The 25,109-nt window shown below is 40.4% G+C and overlaps 1 protein-coding gene across 5 annotated transcripts in view; it reads right to left on the reverse strand.

The window, feature by feature from the left end:
- Positions 1-25,109, reverse strand: part of AGAP1 (ArfGAP with GTPase domain, ankyrin repeat and PH domain 1) — a 394,362-nt gene that overhangs the window by 79,362 nt on the left and 289,891 nt on the right. For all 5 annotated transcript variants that reach the window (XM_075094139.1, XM_075094138.1, XM_075094136.1 and 2 more), the window contains one exon: positions 12,253-12,414. In XM_075094139.1, coding sequence (XP_074950240.1) covers positions 12,253-12,414 — 162 coding nt within the window. The remainder of the gene's footprint in view (positions 1-12,252; positions 12,415-25,109) is intronic.

Here is a 25,109-nt window from a genome sequence, read left to right on the forward strand (position 1 = left end):
GAACACTCACTGGAACAGGTGCCAAAAGACATGTTCTCGCAGCCTGAAGGTTAAACTGGATTAATTTCGAAAACCTGAAAATTGATATGCTGTAATTTAACATGTACTCAACATGTGTGCTCAGCAGCAACTGAAAATGAAATATCTTAAATATTATCAAACGTTACATCATTAAATATAAATTAGATAGAAACAGGGGAAAGCTAAAAATTGACTAGGAGTTCAGCTACTCTAAATGGCTAATACGTCCATTTTTCACCTGAAGCCCTCTCCAATACAGTTTTGCCATTAAGCAAAAACCTAAAGAAAGGTAATCAATTCCAACTAAAAAGCACTTCTCCCGGAACGACTGCACTTCAAACCCCTGGCTGGCTGCCAGCCCCCCCAGACAACAGCTATCAATGTTTCTGACTATCACAGGAGCACGAGGGGCCATGCATAATTGACTAGAAGATGGGCTAAAACTGTGCCCAATCAGTGTGTGATCAAAAACGCGTGGAATATTCAGCGCCACTTGATTACATGGAGGCACGTCCTTTCGCTCTCCTCATGAAATCTCTTCAAGGTCCAGAGTACTGTAATAAGATCATTACTGTCAAGCGGTACGAATCGCAGGCAATGAGTCTTGGGATAGGAAGTCATACTTCACAAGCTCCTCTGGTCTTTTTTTTTTTTTTCTCTCCTTTTTTTTTTTTTTTTGTATTTTACTGCGTGTTGAGGCAGCAAGGCGACGAGGTGACAGATAATGATCACATCACTGTGTGGCAACTAGAAAGGCACTTTTAAGAAAGAGCACAGAGAAATCAGCTTAAGAGAAACTCAAACATTTTTTTTTTTGGCTTTTTTTTTCCCCTCAAAAATTAAATAGAATTAAACTGTGCAGTATTCTCCTTTCATGAATTGTGATTTAATGTCATTGAATTTAATCATTTGATAGATTTTCATATTATACCAAAGCCTATTACCTCACAGACAAATGGCCAATTTTCTCCATCTCACGCTCACAAAAGAAACCTTTATTAATTTTTTTCTTTTTTTTTTTTTGAAGGGGGAAGTGGTGGAAAATGTCAATGATGAGGCCTGTTCAAGTTTTCTTTTTACCTACTCCTTTCAGTGGAGTTGCGCACTACATATAATGCATAACATCTATCACAAGTAACCTATCTGTAAAGAGAAAGGTGGAGGGACTGAAAACAGGAGATTAAAGCACAGGGTATAAAACAAACATGCAGCAAGCTCAGCACTGAAATCTCATGCACAGCATGTGTATCTGCAGTAGAGACTTCAGATGGAAAAATACCAAGCATTTGCTCACTGAGTTTGACAGCTAATTTAAGGCAACTATTTGATTAAAACTTGGCAAAACAACACAGGTTTGAAATGACTGACTGGTCAGGAATTGGAAATAAAAAGAGGGCCTACATTATTGTTACCAGGTTGTCTTGTAAATGCTTGAAATCAGTATCACAGAGCATCAAAACTGCAATTACTCCAGAGCTGCATTTTTCAAATGGAGAAGGCTACTATGATCGGACAAGAGCCTGCTCCTTAAGGGGAAGAAAAGTCAGCCTAGTTAAGAACACCCACCTACATCTATGGAAGATTAAATCCCATACCATGGTTCCTCCCACCTGGCATTTCAGTACCAAGAACCTCACCCTCTTCTCATACTAGTTGGTCACCCTTTCTAACACATAACATTCAGAGACTCCTCCTCAGGCCAAGATGAGGATGGCCAGATCCATATTTCACAGCACGTCATGCTCCATTAACACAGACTCTCACGGGCTCTGTCACCAGGCAAGAACCAGAGTTGCACAGCACTGGCCAATGCACATGTTGCTGATACTGCAACTTGTGGTCCAGGAAAGGTTGAAACATCATGCCCAGTTCACCCCGACCCACCCTTTGAAAATCACCGCATGACAACACTAACATCCATTAGTATACAGAAATAAGAAACAATACTTAAAATACTTAAGTCTATCAATCTCAGCATAAATAGGTACCTCTGGAAGAAGCAAAATCACAAAGGGAAAATGAGGAGAGGAGAGAAGAATCACCAGCTCTTCAAGGAAAACAACTTTAAATTGCTCAGGATTCTGCACTTTGACTACTTTTCTTAAAGAAAAATTCCTGGGAGAAATACACAGTCAACAACTTATTTAGTAGAATTATTCACATGCACTGCCACCTTCCTCAGTTTTGGTTTGGATCTCTTTTACAAAAGGTGTCACAAACATTTTGACAAAGAATCAGAATGGCATGGGCAAAAATATTTCTTAATCTATAGGTTGTTATTAAATCCTAAAAGTCTGAGAAAGTTGCAAAAAAAAAAAAATCTCCCACCAGCATTAAAAGGGAGAGGAGGAAGCATCTGGCTGCAACTGCAAAAATGTGAGCTCTTCACATTTTTGCAGTTGCAGCCAAATGCTTCCTCCTCTCTATGTACGTGCAGTAAAACCAGCAAATCCCCCAAACCTGTAATGCCTACAAGGTACAAGAGTGAGTGTCTGACTCCTGATGCTCGGCAAATCCTGAGTATGCAGACTCTTCAATTGCAATCAGCCAGAAACATCATCTTTGCTCTCACCTCCCTGTAAGCAGACGGCATTAGACACCTAAATTCACAAACTTTATCAGATGAGACTTTCTATATCTATCTTGCCAGATGCCATGCCTGGAATACCTTTATTTGGAGCACAGAGGGGAGACAATTAGCAAAGCTGTGCATCTGCGAAAGATCATCCCTTTTTTCACCCGGATTTAAAGGCAGATGTGGTTTCACTACGCATTGAGGTTCTTCAGACCTGGAGCAAGGAGGCTGCTTACACAAGGAGTATTTTCCAACATTATGCTCAAATCGGTTCTTAGCCCTAATTATTCACTGAGCAGCAGCATATACTTTTCAGGGCTCACCCATAACGACTAAAATGTAGGGTTCTGCAATTAAAAAAAAAAAAAAGACTAACTTGTTATTTCTAGATTCTGTTCAGTGTGTACCTCTTGATTACAAGTTCTTTTTAGCATAATGCCAAAGGCATGTTTCATAACCCTAGGGTAGATCAGACCTATTGACGCATTCCCCCTTGAATTCCAGGTTTGAGCTACACATGGCAAACATCCACAATCAAGCCATTGTCATTAACCTCACATTCCATATTATGCATAAAAAAACCACATGCCTATAATTAACTGGCATCAACTCTCCCCTCAAAGCTGCCCTGTGCCTCCTAAGGCAAACATCAAATCAACAAGGCATGCCGTAGAGAGGCAGAGCGTATGACAACCACAATAGGTTGGGCATGAGGTCCATCCAGCCTGCTGTGCTTTCGTCAGCAACTCGTGGGAGATGCCTACAAAAAGCAGAGCAGCAACAGATAGAGCAATATGCACCCTGATACACCTTCCAGAACAGTTCGTGCTTTAGGGACTTCTGGGAGAGGTTGCAATCTTTATTTTAAGAGACCTTAATGGCCTTTTCTTCTTCATATTTGTCTAGTCTAGGGGTTCTGGTTTAGTTGCTTAAGGTCTTCTGAAGGGAATTACTTAGGACTTCCACTCTTTAAAGGCAGCTTCCTCCCAGTGTACCTCTGTCACTCTGTTCCAATAAGCTGATGAGTTCAAGTGCATGGAAAGCTGAGGACAAGGCGTCCTTGAAAAACTAAATCTTCCTTCTGCACCAAAGTAGCCTGTTCATTTAAATTGTGATGTCTTCACTCAAGAGTTCAGTTGTGTGGTAAACAGAACTAAGTTATACTTAACACAAGGACCTTATTTTAGTCTTCATTTACTATAACTTTATAATACATAATAATCTTATTTTATTTTAAAGATATTTTAATATACGTATATATATTCATAATGAAATCAGATAGTCTTAGGCTCTGGAAAAACTAGCAAGGAACTTTTAAAGTAGACACTTTTACTTAAGTAACTAAACAAACCTAACTTCACTAGCAGGATTAATATTTTACAGGTACTTCTTGCTATCTTGTAAACATCATCTTGTGAACATCAGAACTTTTCTCATCATCAGGGTCTCTGCCTCAGGCTGACAGCATAGTTCTAAGGACACTAATTACCTGAAGCCCGTAAAACGCTAAGGTGTCACTTGTTTTCACTCAATATAAAGCTATTCAAAACTTCTTCCTTTTCCAAAAAATCAGGCCAAATCACAGCGCAGCACTTCAACTGAGGACACACGGTGTACCCTTCTGCAGTCACGACGCAGAGCACTTAACGTACTAAGAGTGGGACCACTTTTCAGAGAAACATAGGAAAAAAAATGGTGTTATCTTTCTCTAGTTATCCACAAGCACCAGTGTGTACAACCACGACCAATTCATCCTGGGACTCATCCTTTCCAGAATCCCCTTTCCTGCTGACCACCACTGCAACACTTTTCCTTTCAACCAGGTAGGCGGAACCCGCAGCCTCTTCCGACCCTGAGCTAACAGCGGTTTTAAAGAGAAGAAGGAATCTTTCAACTTGTTTAGCCTGCAATGAAGTAGGTTAAAACAATAGATGAGCTTCACCTCCCTTGTCTTTCACTCCTCAGCATCAACATAAATGTCTTTCAGCAGCAAACCTTTCATGTCAGATAGGCTGTGACGACTGAGGCTGAAGGTTTCCCAACAAGTGACCTTTACGCCTTGGTTGAAAGTAAGTCTCTGAAGATTCGGTCTAGATTTTATTAATTTCTGCCCTCCTGTTTCTCAGGTGAACAGCAATTGGCCAGTACTATATCTCCTACGAAGGAGTGAATGAAGTTACTGATGATCAGTGGAATTACAACCAAAGAGTGTTTTGACACTGTATAGGTGTCAACCTCCAAGACACTTGCAGTATGCTTAAATCAAAACAAGCATTTGGCATTACAGCCAACAAATATGGTCACATACCACTGATTTTTTTTTTAAGTCCTCATGCAGACAGAAAAAAAATACAGCTACAGATATTGTGCTCACTGTTGTTTCATTTTTAATGCCAACTAAGATCTGTGGGGGGTGTGTGTGGTTTTTTTGTTTTTGGTTGTTTGCTTCTGTTTTTTAGAAGAAATTTTTACCTACAAAGCAGCTGGATCAGAAAAGGTCTACAAATCTTCTGCGATAATCCACAAAATAAGGATGCATATGTTTATCAAACCACATTCCTAAAATCTTACTAAACCAATTAAATTAAATTAAATTAAGTTAAATTCTAGATCAATGAATTGATGATTAGCAAAGCAGAACTTGGGGTTTTTTTCCTGTGTGTGCGTGTGACATACAACAAAATGCTATTTGCTGAAATTTCTGAAATGTTTAATGCACAAGAGGACTACAGAAATGACACTATGATCAACAAATTGTACAAGAACAGAATTCAGCAGTAACCCTAAATGAATTACAAACCTATTTAAAACAAAACAAAAAAATCCCATCAAACACCTTCCTAGCCCTCTGCTTATAATGCAAACCCTTCCAGTTCCAAAGAAATGCTTTTCTTCATTCAACACTGCAGTGAAAAGGCCACTTTTTTATCAATCTCACTTTAAATACTGCAGAAAATTTCTTAGAACTATGGAACATTTACTTTCTAAAACTTCAGGCACTTAAGAGACCAGAAATAGAAACAAAACCTGCTCTCACTAAACTATCCATCACAAGATGCATAGAAATTCTGCCCAACAGGATGAAACGATGCTCCTCTTCTGTCTGACAGGTGTTTGTATTTGGGTTTTTAAATTTTTTATATACCTATATTTTTTTTTAGAGGGCAAATAGCTTATTAAGATATCTCTTGTGATTTTTATCATTGGGATGCTGCAACTGCCGCAACGCAAGCGGTGGCTGAGCATGCTACCTTGGGTCAGTGGGTTCACCATGAGTTGTAAAGCAATGATGTAAAGTCTTTGGATAGATCAGTAGGCGAAAACAATTGTTCCTAAATTATTTCCATGCCCTTTTTTTTTCAGTTATAATTAACTGATTTATCCCCAAGACTTTGTGTTACTTCTTTACCACACGTGGGGAACGCCCTGCCCCAAGCTAGTGTGCTCAGCCCTGCTGTGCATCGCGGTGGCAGCAGCAGCGTCCCAGTGCAGGCTACACACACAGGTAGGGTACTGGGATGACTTTGCAGCTGGCATGGGGCAATATGGATGAACAGCTTCTAAATGAGTTAGCTTAAGTTAACTCTGATGTGTCCACACACAGGCCACAGGAATATGATGAAAACTCTTCCCTAATGCCACCACTAATGATTTATTTCATTTTCACATGTTCACCCATCTCAAAGTATCAAAGATCTGTCTTCCTACTGAAATAAAAAACACTTTTCCAAGACCACCTCCGAATCTACTCCTGCTACACAGTAGCTTGTAAAAATTGATAGTTGATTTATAGGCACTAGGTAAAAATAACTAGGATGACAAAATTACCAGGAATAACTTCTGTGGATAATATCTGTTTGCCTGTACAACCACAGTAGTTTACTTAATTATCCTCTAACAGACTGGACAGAGCTTTTCCTTGAAGAACTTTTGGTGGCAGCTTAGTTCTGTGCATTACTTCAAGCAACACAATCCATACAGGGACCTTGACATCTAATAGATTTGATTCCAAAGGTTACAAACTCTATAATAGGTGAGTAGTTTTGCCCTTGCTGCAGCTGCAGGTCAAGATATTAGGTTTCACATCTTCCTTGCAGAGAAAAGGGAGTGATGATGCTGTGACTTTTTATGCTGGAAAGGTTTCTGAACATGCTGTCCTCTGACAATGTCAGAAGATTTCTTCCAGACCATAAAAAGAAAAAAAAAGAAAAAAAAAAAAAAAAGAACAGAAAAAAAAAACCACCAAGTAAAACTATATTCCTTCATCGTGGTACTTAATTCAATGTATTATAAATAAGTACTAGTATTAACAATGTCAAGTCCATCTGTCAAACAAAGAATCTACTCTCCCACAAACACTACAGCTCATTGTTTGCATCTGTTTCATTGAACAGGTCTCAAAAGTGTTTCCACTATATTTCCAAAATACCCAATTAACTTTTTTCTTTTAAATACATGGTTGGAGACATTTCCTTTTTTTTTTTTTTTTTTTTAAAAGTTCAGTCTGGCCACAGCATACTTACTAGAAGTAAGGACCTAAGGAAATGTATGTTAAATCATTAAATCATTTCAGCGTAAAATGCCAGCAGGTAAATCACGGGGATGCTAAGGAAAGCTTAGGGTGAGAAGCTGCAGGTAAAAGGCACATTTTTTTTCATGCATCATATACTGCATTTCAGTTAACAGCTGTACTGCTTCCAATTTACACAAAATATCAGACTTTCAGGTGTTATACAGATTCCAGAGACTGACGCTAAGAACTGCATTTCCCTAATTCACTTTGCCATTGTTTTTTTAGGATGGCTGAAAGGGGTCAAGAAGTCTTGGGAATAAACTGGCACCTCCCTTGGCTTTTTGCACCTTGTCCCACCCCCCTGGACTCAAGCCCCCATGCAGCTGAGAAACCAGATGAAAGCTGTGAAATTTTTGCTTATTGCTAAAAGTACAAATGAGAACTCTGACTAAACCCTGTTTTTCCATCCACAGAAAACAAATGAACATATTTTCATTTCAAATTTAACTATAGCTCATCTTCAACGTTCCCTGAGATTCAGAGCAGAAGAATGACTTCAGCATTATAAAATGTGCATGTGAAGAACACAAGCTTTTGAAATACCTTTAACAGTTCACCCCGGGAAGATAATAAAAATACAATTTCTCGGTAAACTGGGGTTCATCCTTACCAGAAGCCAGAAAGTGTACACCCAGAGTCGGGGGTTAGACTGCACAGATCAGAAAAGCACAGGGAAAAGCAATTACTTTACAAGAGGCAGAGAACAAATATTTTTGCGTTAAGAAAATGGTTATAAAAAGAAACATGAAAGGTCCTTCTTCATCCTTCAAAAGTTCTTCAGAAACCAGCAATGAAAAAGGATGTGGAACATGTATTTACAGAGAAAACAGAGTTTGGAAAGTCTACCGAGTTGCTAATCACATTTACTACTCTCTCATCCGCTCCTATTTCTCAGCTCAGTCTGTGTGAATGGGAACATAGAGTTATACTTGTTTTGCCTACGCTGCCGAGAGAGAAGATAAATTAACAGGGCCCTGCCTGCAGCTGCCTTGCACCTCCCTGACCGAAGGAGTGGATTCACCCACCTACCTGGATGCCCTCAGGCTGGCCCTAGAGCAGGCAGCAGCACTGGCCCCATTGGCCAGAGCTCTTAGTCACTGAAATACTTGCAGAGCATGGATGATCTAGATTCGATGCTGAAAGGCGGCCATATCTTGGGCTTTCTATAGCTCCTAAAATCTCAGAGATGTATGGAGGGCAGGCAGGTTCAAGCTGGCATAGCCATGAAGTTTTAAAACTGTCTAAGAACAGTAAGAAAAATAAACACTGGGAAAGGTCTTTCTGTGAAGAGTATTTCCAGGAGAAACTTTTTAATTTTTCTACTTGTTTTCAAGCTGAAAAATCCTCTTATTATCACTAGCTGTTCCACTAACTGCAGCAGCACAAGGGTACCAAAACAGACTGGGCTCTGAGAAGCTATTCCTCTTTGAAACACAGCACCGTATAATCCTGCTCTGAGCAAGTTTAGACAGCATGGTGGGAAAACCACTGCTGGTTGCTGGCACCTTGCCTAATGTAAGCATTCCTGCTGTTACCCTCAAAAACACTGAGAAATTTTTTCAGTGACAAGTTCTGTATAGAGAACTAAAAAACTTCTCTCTGGGTTTCACTGCACTGGAAAAATTTCACAAAGAATTTGATTTTCCAAAATAGGAACTGAATTTTCATTTTCATCCAACTGCAGCACAGTTGCTTTAGTATTTTTGTTGCTGCAACCATTATCTCAGAAAACCCATAGAAAGATACAACAAGATGAAAGAATCTATCCCAGAAAGAGAGGGCTGTGCATGTGCAGATAGTGTGGAGAAAAAAGAATCAGCATGACCTTTATGGAAGGGCATAAGAGATGAGCATCAGTCCTTGGAATTAGTGAATCACCCTGGGCTCACTAGTGTCCATCATCGTGATATCTGAATACTTGGGCAGAGGTCAATGATCAAAGCAGGCATGTTCAAGGAGGTAAAAAAAAAGACCGCAAAGTGCAGTAAAAATGCTAGAGTTTGCTGAAGACCATATTTAAACCTCATTGAGCACCTAAGCTTTGATATAAACAAAATGAAGGAGCCTAGAATTTCTGTTTGAAAGCTGACACTTGAAACGTCCCTGGACCCAAAGGAAGGCCACATAAAATCTAGAATTACCCAAATCATTTAACTCTGATCCATTGTAACTGTCTGAGAATAGCTACTGCAGGAGGATCCTCCTCCTCCTTTTCACAGTGAGCTCAGGATTTCTAGAAGGAAGGAAGATATGGCTCTTCCACGATTATCACCACAGTCTTCTGTACCTCATTTTCAATAAGTCACCTGCTGTATCTCAAACACTTGATCAGAGCTGCCAAGGCAAAGTGTGCATTTGGATTTGTGGTCTTCAAAACTGCAGTAACCCAGATGAACACCTCTGAGGGTTTAAATCTACGCTTACTGCAAGTGTGCAGGAAGAAAAATAAAAAAGGAAATCTTTTAGGTCACTGGACAGATTTGGAGCCAAGTGTTGGAGAACAGGGAGAAAGGGCTGAATTACTGAAGATTGCTTTGAATCACAAGGCAGACTTGAAAATGCTACATCCTACAACATGGAGAAAAACCCATAACGGCCCGAAGCATCTCAGACACACACCCCTCCAGCACCAGACTTGCTTGTGACATAGGTTGGCCTAGGACTGGAGTTATTCCCATCATTCAGCATTACAGCAAGCTCAGAGAGATGAACACTACCTGTCTCTCCAACCATAAAGCATACCAAGCATAACATTTCGCTTGCACCAACACGAGTACTAGAAAATACAGACAGAGGTTGCAAGTGCCCACATGCCAGGATTTCGAAAAAGCAACCTCCAGCCTTTGTTAGTCTTTCTAGAAAGTACTTCATGGGAATCTACAATCATTATTACTTTTTCTGAGATGCCCTTCTTCTAAAAGGACAGGTAACTTGAGCATGCTTCACCGCTTTCTTCTTCAGCTACCACTGACGGACGAGGCTGACTGTCCTAACTATCAGGCATCTCCTCCCAACCTTGCAAAGGATTCAGGGCCAGTAAGATCAATTATCTGCCGAAGGATACCCACTGTTCCTCTCACACATGGCAAGAACGCTCTGTACAAAGTTGCAATTCTGTTCTTGTGGCCAATTGCTGTTTTTCACTGGGTTATGCTTTAAAAGAGATGCTATAAAAATAAATGATTTAGCAAGCACTGTGGCCCATCCAAGACAGACAACTGTGAGCCCCAAGCCAGAAAAGAGTGCCCATCTCAGAAGACCTGTAAGAAGAGGCAGGTCAAAGAAAGCTGATGGGCTAATGTAGAGATACAAAGACTGTAAAGGCAGGTGTTGGCACTCACTGCTGCTTTTAAGGCTTCTTGTGTATCACTTGGTGCTGCTTGCCAGCCCTTCTGGAAGCGTCTTTATCTCATTTATATGAAATGGGGCAGTTTTGTACAAGCTGTTGCAAAAGGGTATCAGACTAGCGTGATGCTTGAAGACAAGTTGAAGAGCAAGAGAAAACAGAGAAGGAAGAAGGAGCACATACTCCCCACTCCCATCAGAACAGGGATTTCAGGGGCAAGATGCACAACAACTGCAAATCCCCCATTGCTCGCTGCGGGTCAGAAGCGTGTGCCAGCAGACCGGGACCACACAGGTTCCAGCTCCAGTGACTTGTGAAAATAATCTCCCCAGGAGAAAGAAAACATACACGTATTAACTACTTAGAGATTTTCAAAGACTCTTGATACCCAGCTGGTCTTGATTCATACTGACTTCAACAATATAGTCTTGGACCAATAGTGAGCACTCTGAAAAGCCATTGAGGTATGAAAACAAGTGGTGGAAAAGAGGAAGTTAAAAAAAAAAGCGACAACAAATTAAAAATGAAAGGTTAAAATAAAATTTGGCTTCCAGCCATAAACTAGGAGGAAACTAACAGTAAAGATAGTTAAATGACTGGAAAGAGAACACAACAGGAATTATTATGAAAAAAAGATGATGGCTGTTAAAAAAGGATTTGTATAGATAGCTGGGGAAATAAATTCCGTATGTGATCGAAGAGCAATTGAGAAATTAAATAAATGGAAAATAAGGATGACTAAGTAGTAGTTAACATGCCCCTTCTCAGTTGTATACTATTATCACATCTATTTTTAATGTCTCTTCAGCTGTCCGCAATTGTAATCCTTTTTTCAGAACTTGTTCCAATGCTCTTTGATACTGAATTAGCTGTTTTTTACTCTCCAATGCTTACAACCGCATCTTTTTCTGACTCAACACTCCCCCTTTCCAACAACGTTATTCCATTGTCTCCGTTTTTCATCTCTCCTTATGTGTTGACTCCCCAGTTTCTGAGCTTTCCAACTACCCTTGTTCACCTTTTTTCTGGAGCTCTTTTGGTTGAATCCTAGCATGTTTCTTTTCTTCTTTTCTAAAGATACAAGCATGTTTTATATCATATCTGGCTACTGTACACATTGTTACTCCTTCAGAAGGGCATTGAACAGCTATAGCACTGTTCGTGTTGGAAACAGTAAGCTAAACTAAGGGAAAAAAGAAGTTCTTTTTGGCTTTTGCTTTCTGGTTCTTAAAAAAGAACCCAAACATTTAAACTCTCCCCTTTTCCTTTTTATCCTCAAATAACACAGTCTTTCCATGAACAACTGAATATTCAAACAATAACAGGCATTGGAAGCATTTGCAATTCTAGATCTCTGGATGTGTCTAAGCCAAATAGATAATATGAGATTTAACAATACTGAAAAAAATACACAAGTTCTAACATGATGTATGGGCTACTGAGTGAACCTGACTACTTCTTTCTTTTTAACCTTACAAGTATGCCTGTACCTTACCTTTACTGCTAATGATGCCCCATATCAACTTGGGACGCTTTTTTTTTTAATTAAAAAAATCAGTTCCAAACATGGTTCAGACAGTGGAACTCACCACTGCGTGATGCCTCAGATAACTCAGCTTCATAATTAAAAGATATTTTTTTTCTTTAATTTCTCTACGTCAGTACAATTCTCTTTACCTTTTGTATGCAAAGCCAATGGCGCAGTTAATTCAGGCTTCCACCATTGAGTAAGCTTACCTTCAGCTGTGCCCGAGATACCATCAGCTTTGAAATTGCTTGTGCTTTTCTTCCTGCGGTGTTTCTTTCTGTTGGCATGAGGTGAAGGAGGTGGATCGAGTTTGGGACTCGTCGTACTGGATATACTTGGGCTTGAGCACACAGAATCTCCTAACCCAGTATCTGCAGTTTGGGGAAAAAAAAAACGAGAAGGAAAAATAAAAATACTGCATAATTTAAATTAACAATTGCTAGAATCCAAGATATAACCCCTTGCTGTCTGTGAGCAGGTAACTTCTTGAGCTCATTGACTTCCAAAGGCTAAGGAGAGCCTCCTAACAATATCCATTACTTTTTCAGAAAGGCACAAAACAGCAACTTGGCTGAAGTTCTGATTCAAGTCCTGCTAAATCAACAGGGCTCTGCATCAGTTTTAGAAGCTGGAATACACAAAACCCAATGGGAAATCGCTTTATCACTTCCAGTTGCTCTTTCTTACAGAGATCTTACTGATCCTCAAATTAACTCATGTAACACTAGGACATTTTAATACATAATGGAACAGAGATAGCCCAGTATCGTCTGAATGCTATCTGCTTTCATTAATATTAGAAACAGACACACATAGAAAAGGTGGTAATGGCAATAAAGGTAGGAAAACAAGGTGAACGTGCCTGGTACAATTAATATTGTGTGATAATGGGTCATTCATTATCTGCTCCCGGTGAAAAAAAAATAAACCCATGTTCATCATGTTTAGTTTCCCACTGTATTAGCTATGTAGCATATCATAAACAATTTTAAGAGCTAATGAGACTCATTTTCTCCCCTCTTCCACCAATTAGCTTGCTCAACAAAATCAAAATTAAAGGTTGATGACACCCCTCATAAGGGGAGACCCCCCAGTCTCTTCCCTAGTCCATGTAATGGCTGGTAAGACATGAACACCTTCTCTTTGAGTAGTTCTTCTCTTTCTCAGTCAAGAAATGTCTAACAGCAATTTAACAGAAGTTTAGGAAATGAAGACGTACTTCAAATTTCACTCTCTGTCTGGGTCCTTTCGCATAGCAAATACTTGAGTAACCTTAATCCAGTATTTTTCCCCAAGATTGGTAATATGATTTTAATTTAATTGCAGCCAAACTTTTGGCAATGATTAGCGCTAAATGCACTTTTATTTTGTTGGTTTGGTTTTGGTTTTCATTATAAAATTTAACATAACATCCTACACTTTACTTAGTGCTTGCTTTATTTAAAGTGAAGCCGTTCCCAGAACCTGGGTTAGATACCATATTGCACCTAAGTGCAATACCAGAATTGCACTTCAGAAAGTGAATTCATATGTTAGAAAAATATCAAGCCAAAGACTTTAAAAAGTAACTTTTCATTTTCTAAGTAGTTAAATCCCCATCCAACTGCCTATTTGACAAAGAAACACTTCCCCCCCAATAAAGTTTACTTACTAATTACCCACTAAGCACAGTTGTGCTGCAAATTATTAGTGGGGGATAAATTATGTGGCTAATTGCCTGGCAACAGAGACCAAAACAAACATAAGCTTTAATATAAAGAATTTTGTTCTTTTCCCTACGTCCACTATTTTGAAACCAATCAAGTATTTACCACAAAGGGAATTATGGGAATGTATTTACTGTATATCTGTATAGGAGATTTTAAGTATTTGACCCAGAAATGCTCAAAGCAGCTATCTTGGCAAGGGTTTGCTCTCTCTCCAGGTGAAGAGGAAGGCAAACCCTGGTGAGAATCCGTGCTAGTGTTCAGCATGTCCTTGGCAAAGGGGACATGGATACCTTTGGCTCCTTGACATTGAAAGAAGACAAGATGCAAAAGAGGATGCCAGCAATACAAAGGCATGATCGTGGATGCAAGCTGGTTACTGCTATTCCTAAATATTGACTTCTAGTTTGAGACTTGAGAAGTTTTCATATGTTGGGTACTTAAAAAGAAGGAAAAAAACCCAAAACAAAAAACGCAAAAAACCCTCCCTTGTAGCAATGACATGAAAATTCCTGTGTTGGGACAGGCCCGCCACAGAGCCAGGCACTACAAGGAAGGGGCCCACCTGTGGTGGCAAGTTCTGCCACAGGGCACCAAAAATATCTCACAGATTTTAATTCACTTGCTGAAACCCAGAAAATTCATCAATATAATGTAAAAATCCCAGAGACCACACCGGCCAGGAATGCTCACTTGTATCTAACACAATTTCTCAAAACATTTCACTTTTTCCCTCAGAAAATATGACGCAAGTGGCACATGGACAGGCCTCACTCTCAGCTTTCATTTTAGAAAGAATTATCCCATTTTACTCAAGGGAAGTAAAAAAAAATCCAGGAAAAAGACTACACTACCACCCTCTCCCATGCCTTTCAAAAAGCTTGTTTCCAGATATTCATGATACTGATCGCATGCCGAAGCACTCTGGTCCCCAAGGCAGGAGCTGCATTCATCGCCGCTTGTGACTCCAGCATCAACCATGATGCCCCAGACCCGTAAAATGGTGAAGAAACCACACCCTGACACAAAACCAGAGAATATATTTTTCAGCAGGATCCCTGTTAAAAAAATATTAAATGCAGGTCTGAACACTTACAGCTTAGCCTAATTCCTAGGCTATAAATTGCACCAACAAAGCCTGCTTGTGAGCTCTGAAAAATGAGGATACATATATATATATATAGACAGTCCGACTATTCACGTCGGAGGGCTGAAGAATTAACCTCCTATGGTAAATCCTTGTGATCTGCAGCCCCTTCCAGGTAATAACCTGCCGTCCTTGGGTCAAACGGCTCTGAAGCAAAGAGCCCAAAGCTTTCCCTCCCCCTCAACCAGAAAAGAAACATGAGTCGTTCGTAAACGGGTGCCGAGCTGATATTGTTGGTGTATTAATGCCCCATATTCCCGGTTTCGGAGACCACCCTTTGAAGATGGAAGTTATTTAACATTCTCCCAGTTTAAAATATGAGCAATCAAAAGGCGCTAGGCTTACACACTGTGCTTTCCCATTTCCCACTACTTCTCTTGCCTGACAAGGTATTCTTCAAATTGAAAAGAGGGCTCCTGAAAGCCCGGCTTCGGAAAACTGTAAATGAGTTCAGGCTTCAGCCCGCTGAATGCAATTTCATACTCCTGACTGAATACAAATAATGCATTTTATTTTGTATCAATTACCACGCCTGAGAACAGACGACCACTGCCGGCACTATTAAATATTAAAAAAAAAAAAAAAAAAAAGGCAAGGCAAAAGGCACGCCAAATTAAAAAAGCAAGCGCCTCATTACTCCACATCTAAACCAGCTTTGACAGAGGCACTGGAACTCATAAGACGCGTTTCACTGGGTTGGGATGGGCTGTTTTGCAGCCATCCCGCGCGTTCAATGTCAGCCATTAGTTCTTCCCAATCGGGCATCAATGTTCAACGCACACCCAAAAAAATATATAATACTAGTAATAATAATAACAATCTGCAGCCTCTCCGAGCTTCAATACTTGAAGTATGAGTCAAAGAAGCAGTTTCACTTTTCACTCGGGAAGCTGACAAGCATGACTAGAGGGGGAATAAAATAACATTCAGTTCGCATAAATATCAAGCGGGCTGCTTGAGACTGATGGGCCAGGAATGTATTCTTAGCCATCATTCTGGCAGACAGGCCCAAGGACACTCATAACTTATTTTACAATCATTTAGTTTCAGCTCAAGTGGAAAACGTGACAACTTATCTCTGCTGACAAGATGCCATATCGAACCTTACAATTAACTCTCCCACGATTATCTGCCCAGCCCATCATTAGCTTTGCGGTTTTTGATGGACTGTACGGGCAGCTTTCCTTGATGATGGTCATCATTTGCAGGGTGTACTTCTATATTATACAACAGTAAGGACAAAACTCTCCCCTTGCCACGTAGCTGGGGTTGTCCGCACCAGCACGTCCTCTGTTCTGCAACTGCTGGGCCACGTTTGTAAATGACATGCAGCAACACGCTGCTGAAAAACGTCTTCTCTTCCACAACGGCGCATCACTGTGCTCCAGCCTATGCCTGCTGCTGACTGCAACCTACAGAAGTGAGCTATGATCGCCCATGCCCCTCCTAGCAAAGGGCCATCTTTCCTCCCTGCCCTCTCTCCCCAGAGCAATTATTAACTCCTCTCAGCTGTAAGTGAGAGCTGACACCAGCCGCGTCCTTGTGGTTTACCTCTGCATGCTCACGATGCGTTAAGGAGGATGCTACAAATTTCACGTGCGTGTTATGTGACTTTCCGTACCGACAAGAAAATTTTCTCATTGAAAGGTGAATTTCTAGCTTTGCAGGGTTGTGAAATAATGAAAGTTTATAGCAAGGGATAGGAAAGCTTCTATGTGACCCAGCATGACAAAGTATAGGCACTGATTCCAGAAAAAGTAGTAAAATAGTCAATTCAGAGTATATAGAGGGTAAATTTACATCTGTGCAAGTTATTTGAGGCCATTTAGAAGTATGCAGTAGCTCACTCCATGCCCAGAAGCAACATGTGACGCTTGGTAACCAAGACCCTTAAGTTATCAAGGGAAGGGATATTAAAAAAAAACAATCACACTGCTGTCAGAGCAGTGACTCTCCTCTACAGGTGCATGACACATGAGATAAGACAAAGATTCTGCTTGTTCAAGTCTGACCCGGTTTTTATTCCACAAAGCAAGGCCCAAACCTGCCTCTCCCCTAGATGCATTTTGTAATTATGGTTGTAAGACAACTCCATTCAATTATGGCAAATTCTGGTAGGAGAAATGAGAGGTGGAAGGGAATAAGTATGTTGTCTACAGCTACAACCCAGAATTATGAGATGGAACATTAAATGAAACAAGAAACTAACTAATCCTTCTCAGAAGAGTCTCAAGGGCTGTGCTGTTGTACTGCACTTTATTTGCTGTTTGAAACACATTTGATACCCTCTCGCAGTACTACACGATGTTTGTGAAAGGTAACATTCTGCACAAGTCCCACTCCTTACCCCTTTATAGTTTTATTATTGGTAAGCTGCATGTGCTCCACAAATGGATCTCAGACAACTCCATTTGCGCCCTCTAAGGACATAGTAAGAGCCCTCCTGGATTTGAAAAGGGCAAGAAATTCAGTTCAAAGCCAGCCTGTGCTTTCTCGGTGCCCCTAGCACAGGGCACAACTGACTTGTACCCCAAACTCCCAAGCACCTTCTCAGAGCGTGCCTGAGATTTGGACTGAAGCCATTTCTCCTTCGCCACTTGCAGCGCCTGCACAGCAGAGCTGCAGCAGATACCAACACAGGAATCAAGGAGGTGAAGGAAATGAGGGACAACAGGCAGGTATGAGTGCCCTGGGCCAGTGTAAAAGGGCTGGGGGTGCAAAAAGCACAAGGAAAAGAGGCAACATATACCACATGGGAATGGCACAGCACAAAGGCTGAGATAGAAAAACTGAGAGCAGAGCAGTCTTTGGCCCCCGGTTCCTATTCTGTCTCATACACGCACAACCCTCTCCCCTGTGTAACCATCTGCAGTGGAAACAAGGATATTCTGACCCCTTCTATCTCTGTTTCTTTTGATTTATTTCATATTTTTGTCAAATCACCTATTTACAAAAACTTGAAACAAACTCAACAGGTGACACTATTCTCCACAGACCAAAGTTAAGCTTGATCTGGTTTACATTTTTCTTGCATCTTCTTGTTAAAATTTTCCAACAGGCTTTCAAAGTGAAATTAGACTTTTTTGTCAAGCCCAGCTCCCCAACGCGGCCTTATTCTCAAGTGGCTGGAGATTGATTAATTTGGGTTTTTGATTTGTCGAAGTGACAAGAAGTCAGACGTTACAAAAGCGGGACTGGTGAATGGGATCAATTAAAGAGCAGAAGCAGCAACACAATTAATAGCACCAGGTTCAAGGGGAAAAAGAAAGTGCTGATGACGAAAACAACAGCAACAGCTCTGACTGCAGCAGGAATCTTTGCCACGACCCAAGGAAGGCTGAATCCAAAGAGGGCATTTCAGAACTTTTACTATGCCATTAGTGTTGAAATGAAATAAGGCAAAGATGTCGGTAGCTGGTGGACTGAATAATAAAAAAATAGCTGGACACTTTCATCTTCTACACATGTGTTTTAAATAGAGGCGAAAAAAGCAATCCTTTTATTTAAACAGGGGAAGCAATAGACTAAAACCATCTGTAGTTGTATTTCAGACCCATTTCCCTGAGCTGAGATTTTTCTGGCTGTGAAATCCAATGCTCTACAGCTTCCCTTTACAGCTATTACCATAAATGTTCTATCAAGTTCTTTATATTCCTCCTCTGCCTCAAACTGAAGTTAAAGGGATGCTGCAATTGCACAATGACTGCAGAAGGCTGGAGTCAAGCACGGATGTACAGGACTGACATTAAAATCCTGTCAAAACTGCAGCTTGGCAGAAGTCTGCAGATGATAATAAACACTTGTGAGTGGGGGAGAAGGGGTGGCAAGAGATTACAGCCTACGGGAAAAAAAAAAAAAGGCTAATATTTTTAAAGTACACAGAGCTCATACCTTTGGTAGGAATTAGGCGCATCCGGTCATCGTTTAGCGGAATTCAACTTGGACACTCAAGCTATTGAGGGCTTAAATTAACCTGCTGCACTGAATGAAATTAAAAGGAAGCTCTGAGCAGAACTGGGGGATGGAGATGAAAGAGCCTCAGGAGTATTCTCTTTCCACGGCATCTACCATTTTTCCAGCCTTGTGCCTAGAGCCTGTAAATCACAAAGCTATCCTGTCATGTACAGAAAGCCCTACTGAATGCCCAAGTTACTGCCTCCTTCCCTCTAATAGCAATTTCAACTAAATACGAAAAACAAAGCTTCCTTGTTGGAAAAAAATAAAAGTATTTCCCTGCTTTTGGAGGGTTTTTGATAGGTGGTAGCACGCCTCAACCAAAGCAGACCTGAAGGCATGTTTGGCATGACAGGATCGTTTCCACTCCGCAGCCTAATAAGCTACTTCGTGACAAGCGAGGGACATCATCCACAGACTTGTGAGAGAAAGCCAGTCTCGTTACAGTAAGGCACAGATATCAGAAGGACTGGCTTCAATAATTTCTGAGATAGTAACTCTTTTTACTCTTTTTAACTCTTGTTACCATCTCCCTTATCTAAAGGAAAGACAAAGTTACCTCTAGCTCATTTCCTACTAACACGGAACGTCTGGCATAAAGGAAGCATGAGAGCAAAAATGCAATATAGTGTTTAAAAAAACCCACGCAAAAGTACATTGCTCAAAAAATTTTCCCTCCTAAAGGGTAATGTATGACAGTCTAGCAAAACACCATCCTGCTCCCTAGAAACAGAAGTACTGCTAGCATGAAAAGAAGCAACCATGTCCTGTTAAGTCCTTTTCAAAGCCATCTTATGAAGTAAGCTCCTTGTATCACAGAAGGAATTTACAGTCTTGCACAAGAAGAGGAATCATCTATTCCTAAGCGACCCTCCTGTGTTGCCAAAAAGGTGACAAGCATCAGCAGTAAAGTATTTTAGAGGACCAGCAAGTGTCAGAACATGAACCAGGAACGAGATGCTAAACTTTCCTCTGCACATCTTGCCTAAAGTAGGTTTAGGTCAGGGGCAGAGATATTGCAAACTACTCCCCGAGTTAACACAGTTTGCTAATTTATCTTATTCCGCATTACACGGATGCACCTTTGAGTTTACCTCCTTTGTACTGTATGCTGAATATGCCCTGTGGAAAGACCAAGCAAGACAAGTTGTTTGAATACATAAGGACAACAAGCTAGAAAGTGATGCAAGCCTTAGATGTTGCAGGATGCCGCCACATCCCAAGACCAACTACCTTCATGGCTCCTGCTGAATAGATCTCTGGCCTAGGTGTATAAGGGATGTCTCTAATTCTTCTGGCATAATGTTTTCGCTAGGCAGCATCAGATATGTTGAGAAGATACGATTCTTACATGGTGTCACCCTGAATTGCTACCAACTGAGTGTATAATGCTATGGCCATTGCTTCTCCTGGCCATCAACTGTATACAAAATAGAGGTGTGAGGAATATTACCAAAGACAGTTAGTTTAGGGGATTATTTGTAACTAGTTCTTAGCCACCCCATGAGGGAGAAAGAAGACAGATGGTCCTTCTGAAGACAAACCGTATGGCTGTGGAACGGTTTCAGGGCAGCATCTTCTGATTCCATTCCAGGTCATGCGTTGGTTAGTCTATCTGCCACTTTTGAAGCCAGGTAGATAATCAGACTCCTCAAGAATAGTTACCAATAGCAGCATGCTGGACCTAGCAAACCCATGAAGTCCATGAAGCAAGTAATGATGATTTGCAGAAAAATAAACACTTGGAGCACCACTGAAAGAACACATCTTGGATGAACAAGCTACATCACGATCAAGTACATACAATATTGTGCGACAAATATTATTTTACATCCTTGGTCAAAATGATATGCATAACAAATTCATCTCAATTATACAGAGAGGGTCAGAGCTCCACTCTGATCTAACAATGAGCATTGTCTTCTAATTGCAAAAAAGCCTCATTTAACAATATTTTGCTTTGAAATAGAGCCTTGAGGTCTCAAGGCACTTGGGAAATAATGAACCTATGCTTTATTAAATCACTTCCTAATAAAATATTTACTTCGTATTTCAAGATAGGCAAAATAAGAAGGAAAATAAGAAGTGAATCTCTTCAAAGAAATCCTCAGAGCCTGAAAGAAAGCCACGTCTCTTGTCTCTACTCTTGTACTTCAACCTTCAGTCTGGATAACCTGTGGATAACTTCAAGCACCAAACCCACTCACTGGTAACTGAGAAGAGGTTAGGAAGTTCTCCACCGTCAGTCCACAGGACTTTGGTGACAAGCCGTAATATAATTGTTTTGGAAAAAAAAAGATCAAGAGACCTTCACTATTTACATTTTCCAATTAAAGCTAAATAACTGCTGTACAGCAAACAGGCAGTTAACTGCATCATGCTAGGTAAGAAAAGACTATGACTTCCCTGGTAATGTGTGCCATGAGCACCAGCGTCAGAAAGGAAAAGAAATAATGGAAGCAACACCAAGGATACTCTTAATCAAAGGCAAAATCAAACATTTTCCTATTGCAGAAACATACAGCTGAAAAGTAAAGCTCTTAACATATGTCTTTGCTACCTTTCATAGGTGTCAGATGACATAACTGCCATTGACAAACTTTTTTTTATTACAAACTTTTATTTAACCAAGCAGCCCTTCTAGCTCTTACCAGCTCTTCTGAGGGTTTAGATGACTAAAGTCAGGGACCTTCTTTTGCTCTCACAAAACCCATGCATCAGAAAAGCCACTCGCCTAGCGCGACTGTCTACTGGATACTCCTCATCGACCTGGACCATGGGTGGCACATATGATTGCTGAATTAAGGGATGATATCAGCTGTAACAAACGAAGGGCCCAGAGACTTGAAAGGAGATGCTCTTCCACCTGCAGGAAGGCCAGGTCTCTGCGCTTCAGCTGTCCCCCAACAATCAGCAGGTTGTGAAGGAGTTGCGTATCAGATTTAACACAGAGGCTTCTTTCACTCCTTGAACTGTATATGCTGTGAAGAAGCTTTGAAGTGTTGGATTCCATAGGTAAAGTATACACAACATCGCTGTACCCCACGCTCTGTGATCTGGACTGGAAAGAAACGGAGCCTACAGACAGACATACTTGATGAGGCAACCGCTCTCACGTTAATTGGAACAGAAACTTCATTAAGCCATAGAATAAAAGCATGGTGTGCGTTTCTTGCACACACTTCATCCAGATCATGACAAAACAAAGCAGTGTGCTTCTAGACATACATTAAACAATAAATCTAATTACTAGAAGCATCTATTTGAACTTCCAAAGTATGGACATAAAATGAAATTCTGAGATCGGGAATTATTCCAACGATAGCTATACATTAACTTTTTACTTTCTCAACCTGATGTTTAAAACTTTACTAAACTTTATCTAATTTTAAAATATACATTATTATCACTATATAAATTTAGATAAAAAGATTAAGAAAAATATAAGTGTACTGATCCGGGAAATTTACTAATTTCCCTACTTTAGTCTTCCTTATAAGGTCCTTAAATACAGAATGCATTGGGCTTATGAAACTTTTAAGCCATATTATTTGAATCAGAAGAGTTTATAGTGTCACACTTTTACTCATGCAGTATTACACCTTTCCTGTATGTTTACTTGAAAATGTACCTCTCGATTTATTTTATTCTCTGTAAACATGATTTTATTTTTCAAAGTTCATAAATTGCTGTAGGATATTGTGTGAATCTGGCTCATGTACTTATTTCATTGCAATTATAATTTACCAAGATACATCACTCCTGAATACATACAAGTATCCTCACATCAAATGCAGCCCTTCAGCTTTTAATAGCTAGTGCCAGAAGATTTGTCCTTCTGCTGCTGCTGCATGAAGTCAAACGTGTTGATATCTCAGCCATTATTCAAGCGTTTTAAAACCACAGGTCACATTTATTCCTGAGATACCAGGAAAAACAATCACAGCTGATCCTCTATCTCAAACTATGTCACGACTGACCTGCCAAGAAAAATCATAACAAAACTCATTCCAAACTGCAAACATTGAAGACTAAAGCAATCTTAAACTACAAACATACAAAAAAAAAAAAACCCCTTTCAAAGACTGAACTATTTTTTCATACAAATGAGATTACAGGATAGCCTCCCTGATGAAGAATACACTTTGTACAGGGGTGCAATCACCTTCAGTATTAACCCTTCCATTCTGGCAGATACTAATACAGAAACAGAATATATTTTACAGACTTCTAAGTGCTGTGTATGCCAAACATCAAGCACCTGAGCTACAGAGAACCAACTTGCAACTGAAGTTAGACAAGGAGACAGCTGTGGAGATCTCTCTCTAAAAACACAATCTGAAATTAAAAGTGCCCCCCTGTTTCTAGCGATATCAGTACCAGGTATCCACTTTCCTTGCTTGATAAGTACTGACTTTCAGCAGTGGTTTAATATGACGAGCAGTGTACTGCAACACACTAACCCTGCACCTGAAAGGTCAGGAAGCATCTCCCAGACATGAGCTTGAAGACCCGACAGAGAACATTCACTGTTCCCACTATCCTGTCAGGCTAAAGTTTATGCTCCAGAATAAAAATAAAGTGCTTTGGTTTGAGGTGGGTGTTTTTTCCCCCTTTTCTCCTGACTGGGGGCAAACAGAGAAGGTGTGACAACCAGACCTAGCTACAGGCAGAAAAAGCACTGATTTATTGAACATTGCTAGGCAATCACACCAGATTAATCTACATCAGTAACCAGGAGGAAAAAAAACCCAAATCTTTTTTCCCCTGTTATAAGGAACGTGTCATACACTTTCCTATTTCAGTTTAAATTTTAAGCAAAACTACATGCAAAATATGCATTTAAGCATCCATAAGTAAATGTTGGGAGAAAACAAAGCTTTATAGTTCCACTCAAAAAGTTAATTTAGTCACATAAACAATTTACTGACAGACATTTGGCAGTTCAGGCTGTGAACAAGATTAAGATGAGCATGAGGCTGCCAATGTCAAATTATCTGAAGATGAAAACTCAAATTTCTTGCCACATTGGAACCAAGTGCAGATTTAATTGCTGAATGAAACAATTCTTTATATTTTAATCGGGGGGAGGGAGGGGGCAGAAAGAAGAGGATCTTAAACAAGAAAAGCAGATGGGTTTCTGGGGAACTGCAGAACTGTAAAAATCCACATAATATAGCTCAGGATTTAAATAGCAGCACTAGGTAAATACAGAAGTACTTAGCTGAAACCCAGCAAAGTTGTGCAGTAACGCCTACACGCCCGAAGTCCTCCTCAAATCAACATCACGACACAGCTCAGTTTAAGCCTCAAAGGTTGATTGGTGCCATCTCCCCCCTCCACCATGGACACAGAAACAGAAGAACCACTTTCATATCTTTCATTCTTTTAACTCATCATGAAGTGATGCGTTCCCAGTGGGACCAAACGGCAATGGCTCATCCACAGTTTGGCGTTCACTGAGCTGCAACCCACAGCCCGGATGCCCTGGTGAACGGCATACTGAGGGCAGTGAGCAAGCCAGCAGCGTTTGAATCCACAATGCACAGAAGTAGCAGATTGTAGAGTTTTTTGTCCCAATTACTTTTTTTTTAGCACTGCACGTTGGGCAGAATTTCAGGAACACCTTGCCATACAGATGTTCTTAATCTGTATGACAGTACAAGTTTTTCCCATAATTTGGCAACAAACACATACCCAGAGAACATAAGGTAAGGGCTTATATATTGTGAAACTGGTAGGAACCTCCCCAAGAAAGGCAACCTTGAACTCTCCCATTCAGTTGAGATTCTTATGGTATACAAAACACAAACATTGGGTCCTACTGCTTCTGGATGCTAACACATTCCTACCAAACCACAGGCAGAAAGCATCATTTAGTTTAATGCTCTGAAACCCTTTTCAGAGAACTTATCCTGATCCCAACACCGTTTTGGAGAAGAAAGCTCAGTGAAAAGACAAATGGGACATCCACCCACATCTCAGAAACTTCATGCTTCCTGTCTCGATCTGCCTTCAAGCTCAGGTAGGGCACAGGCAGCATGACGCTTTCCTGACTAATGCTCAAGCTGTCAGACAATCATCAGATTTTCTTGCTGACCTCCTCTTTCTAGCTAAGCACTGAACTGATACAGCTTCCTCCTCCTTTAAAAAGTTCTAGAAGCCAGTATGAAACACCACCACTTCTAGAGTCTTATTTAAATGTCAGTCTTTGGTACCCTCCTCTTCATTGTGCTGCAACAGGAAAAATGATGAATGA

The sequence above is a fragment of the Phalacrocorax aristotelis genome, chromosome 5 (genome assembly GCF_949628215.1).
Source record: "Phalacrocorax aristotelis chromosome 5, bGulAri2.1, whole genome shotgun sequence".
In the NCBI taxonomy this organism is placed as follows: domain Eukaryota; kingdom Metazoa; phylum Chordata; class Aves; order Suliformes; family Phalacrocoracidae; genus Phalacrocorax; species Phalacrocorax aristotelis.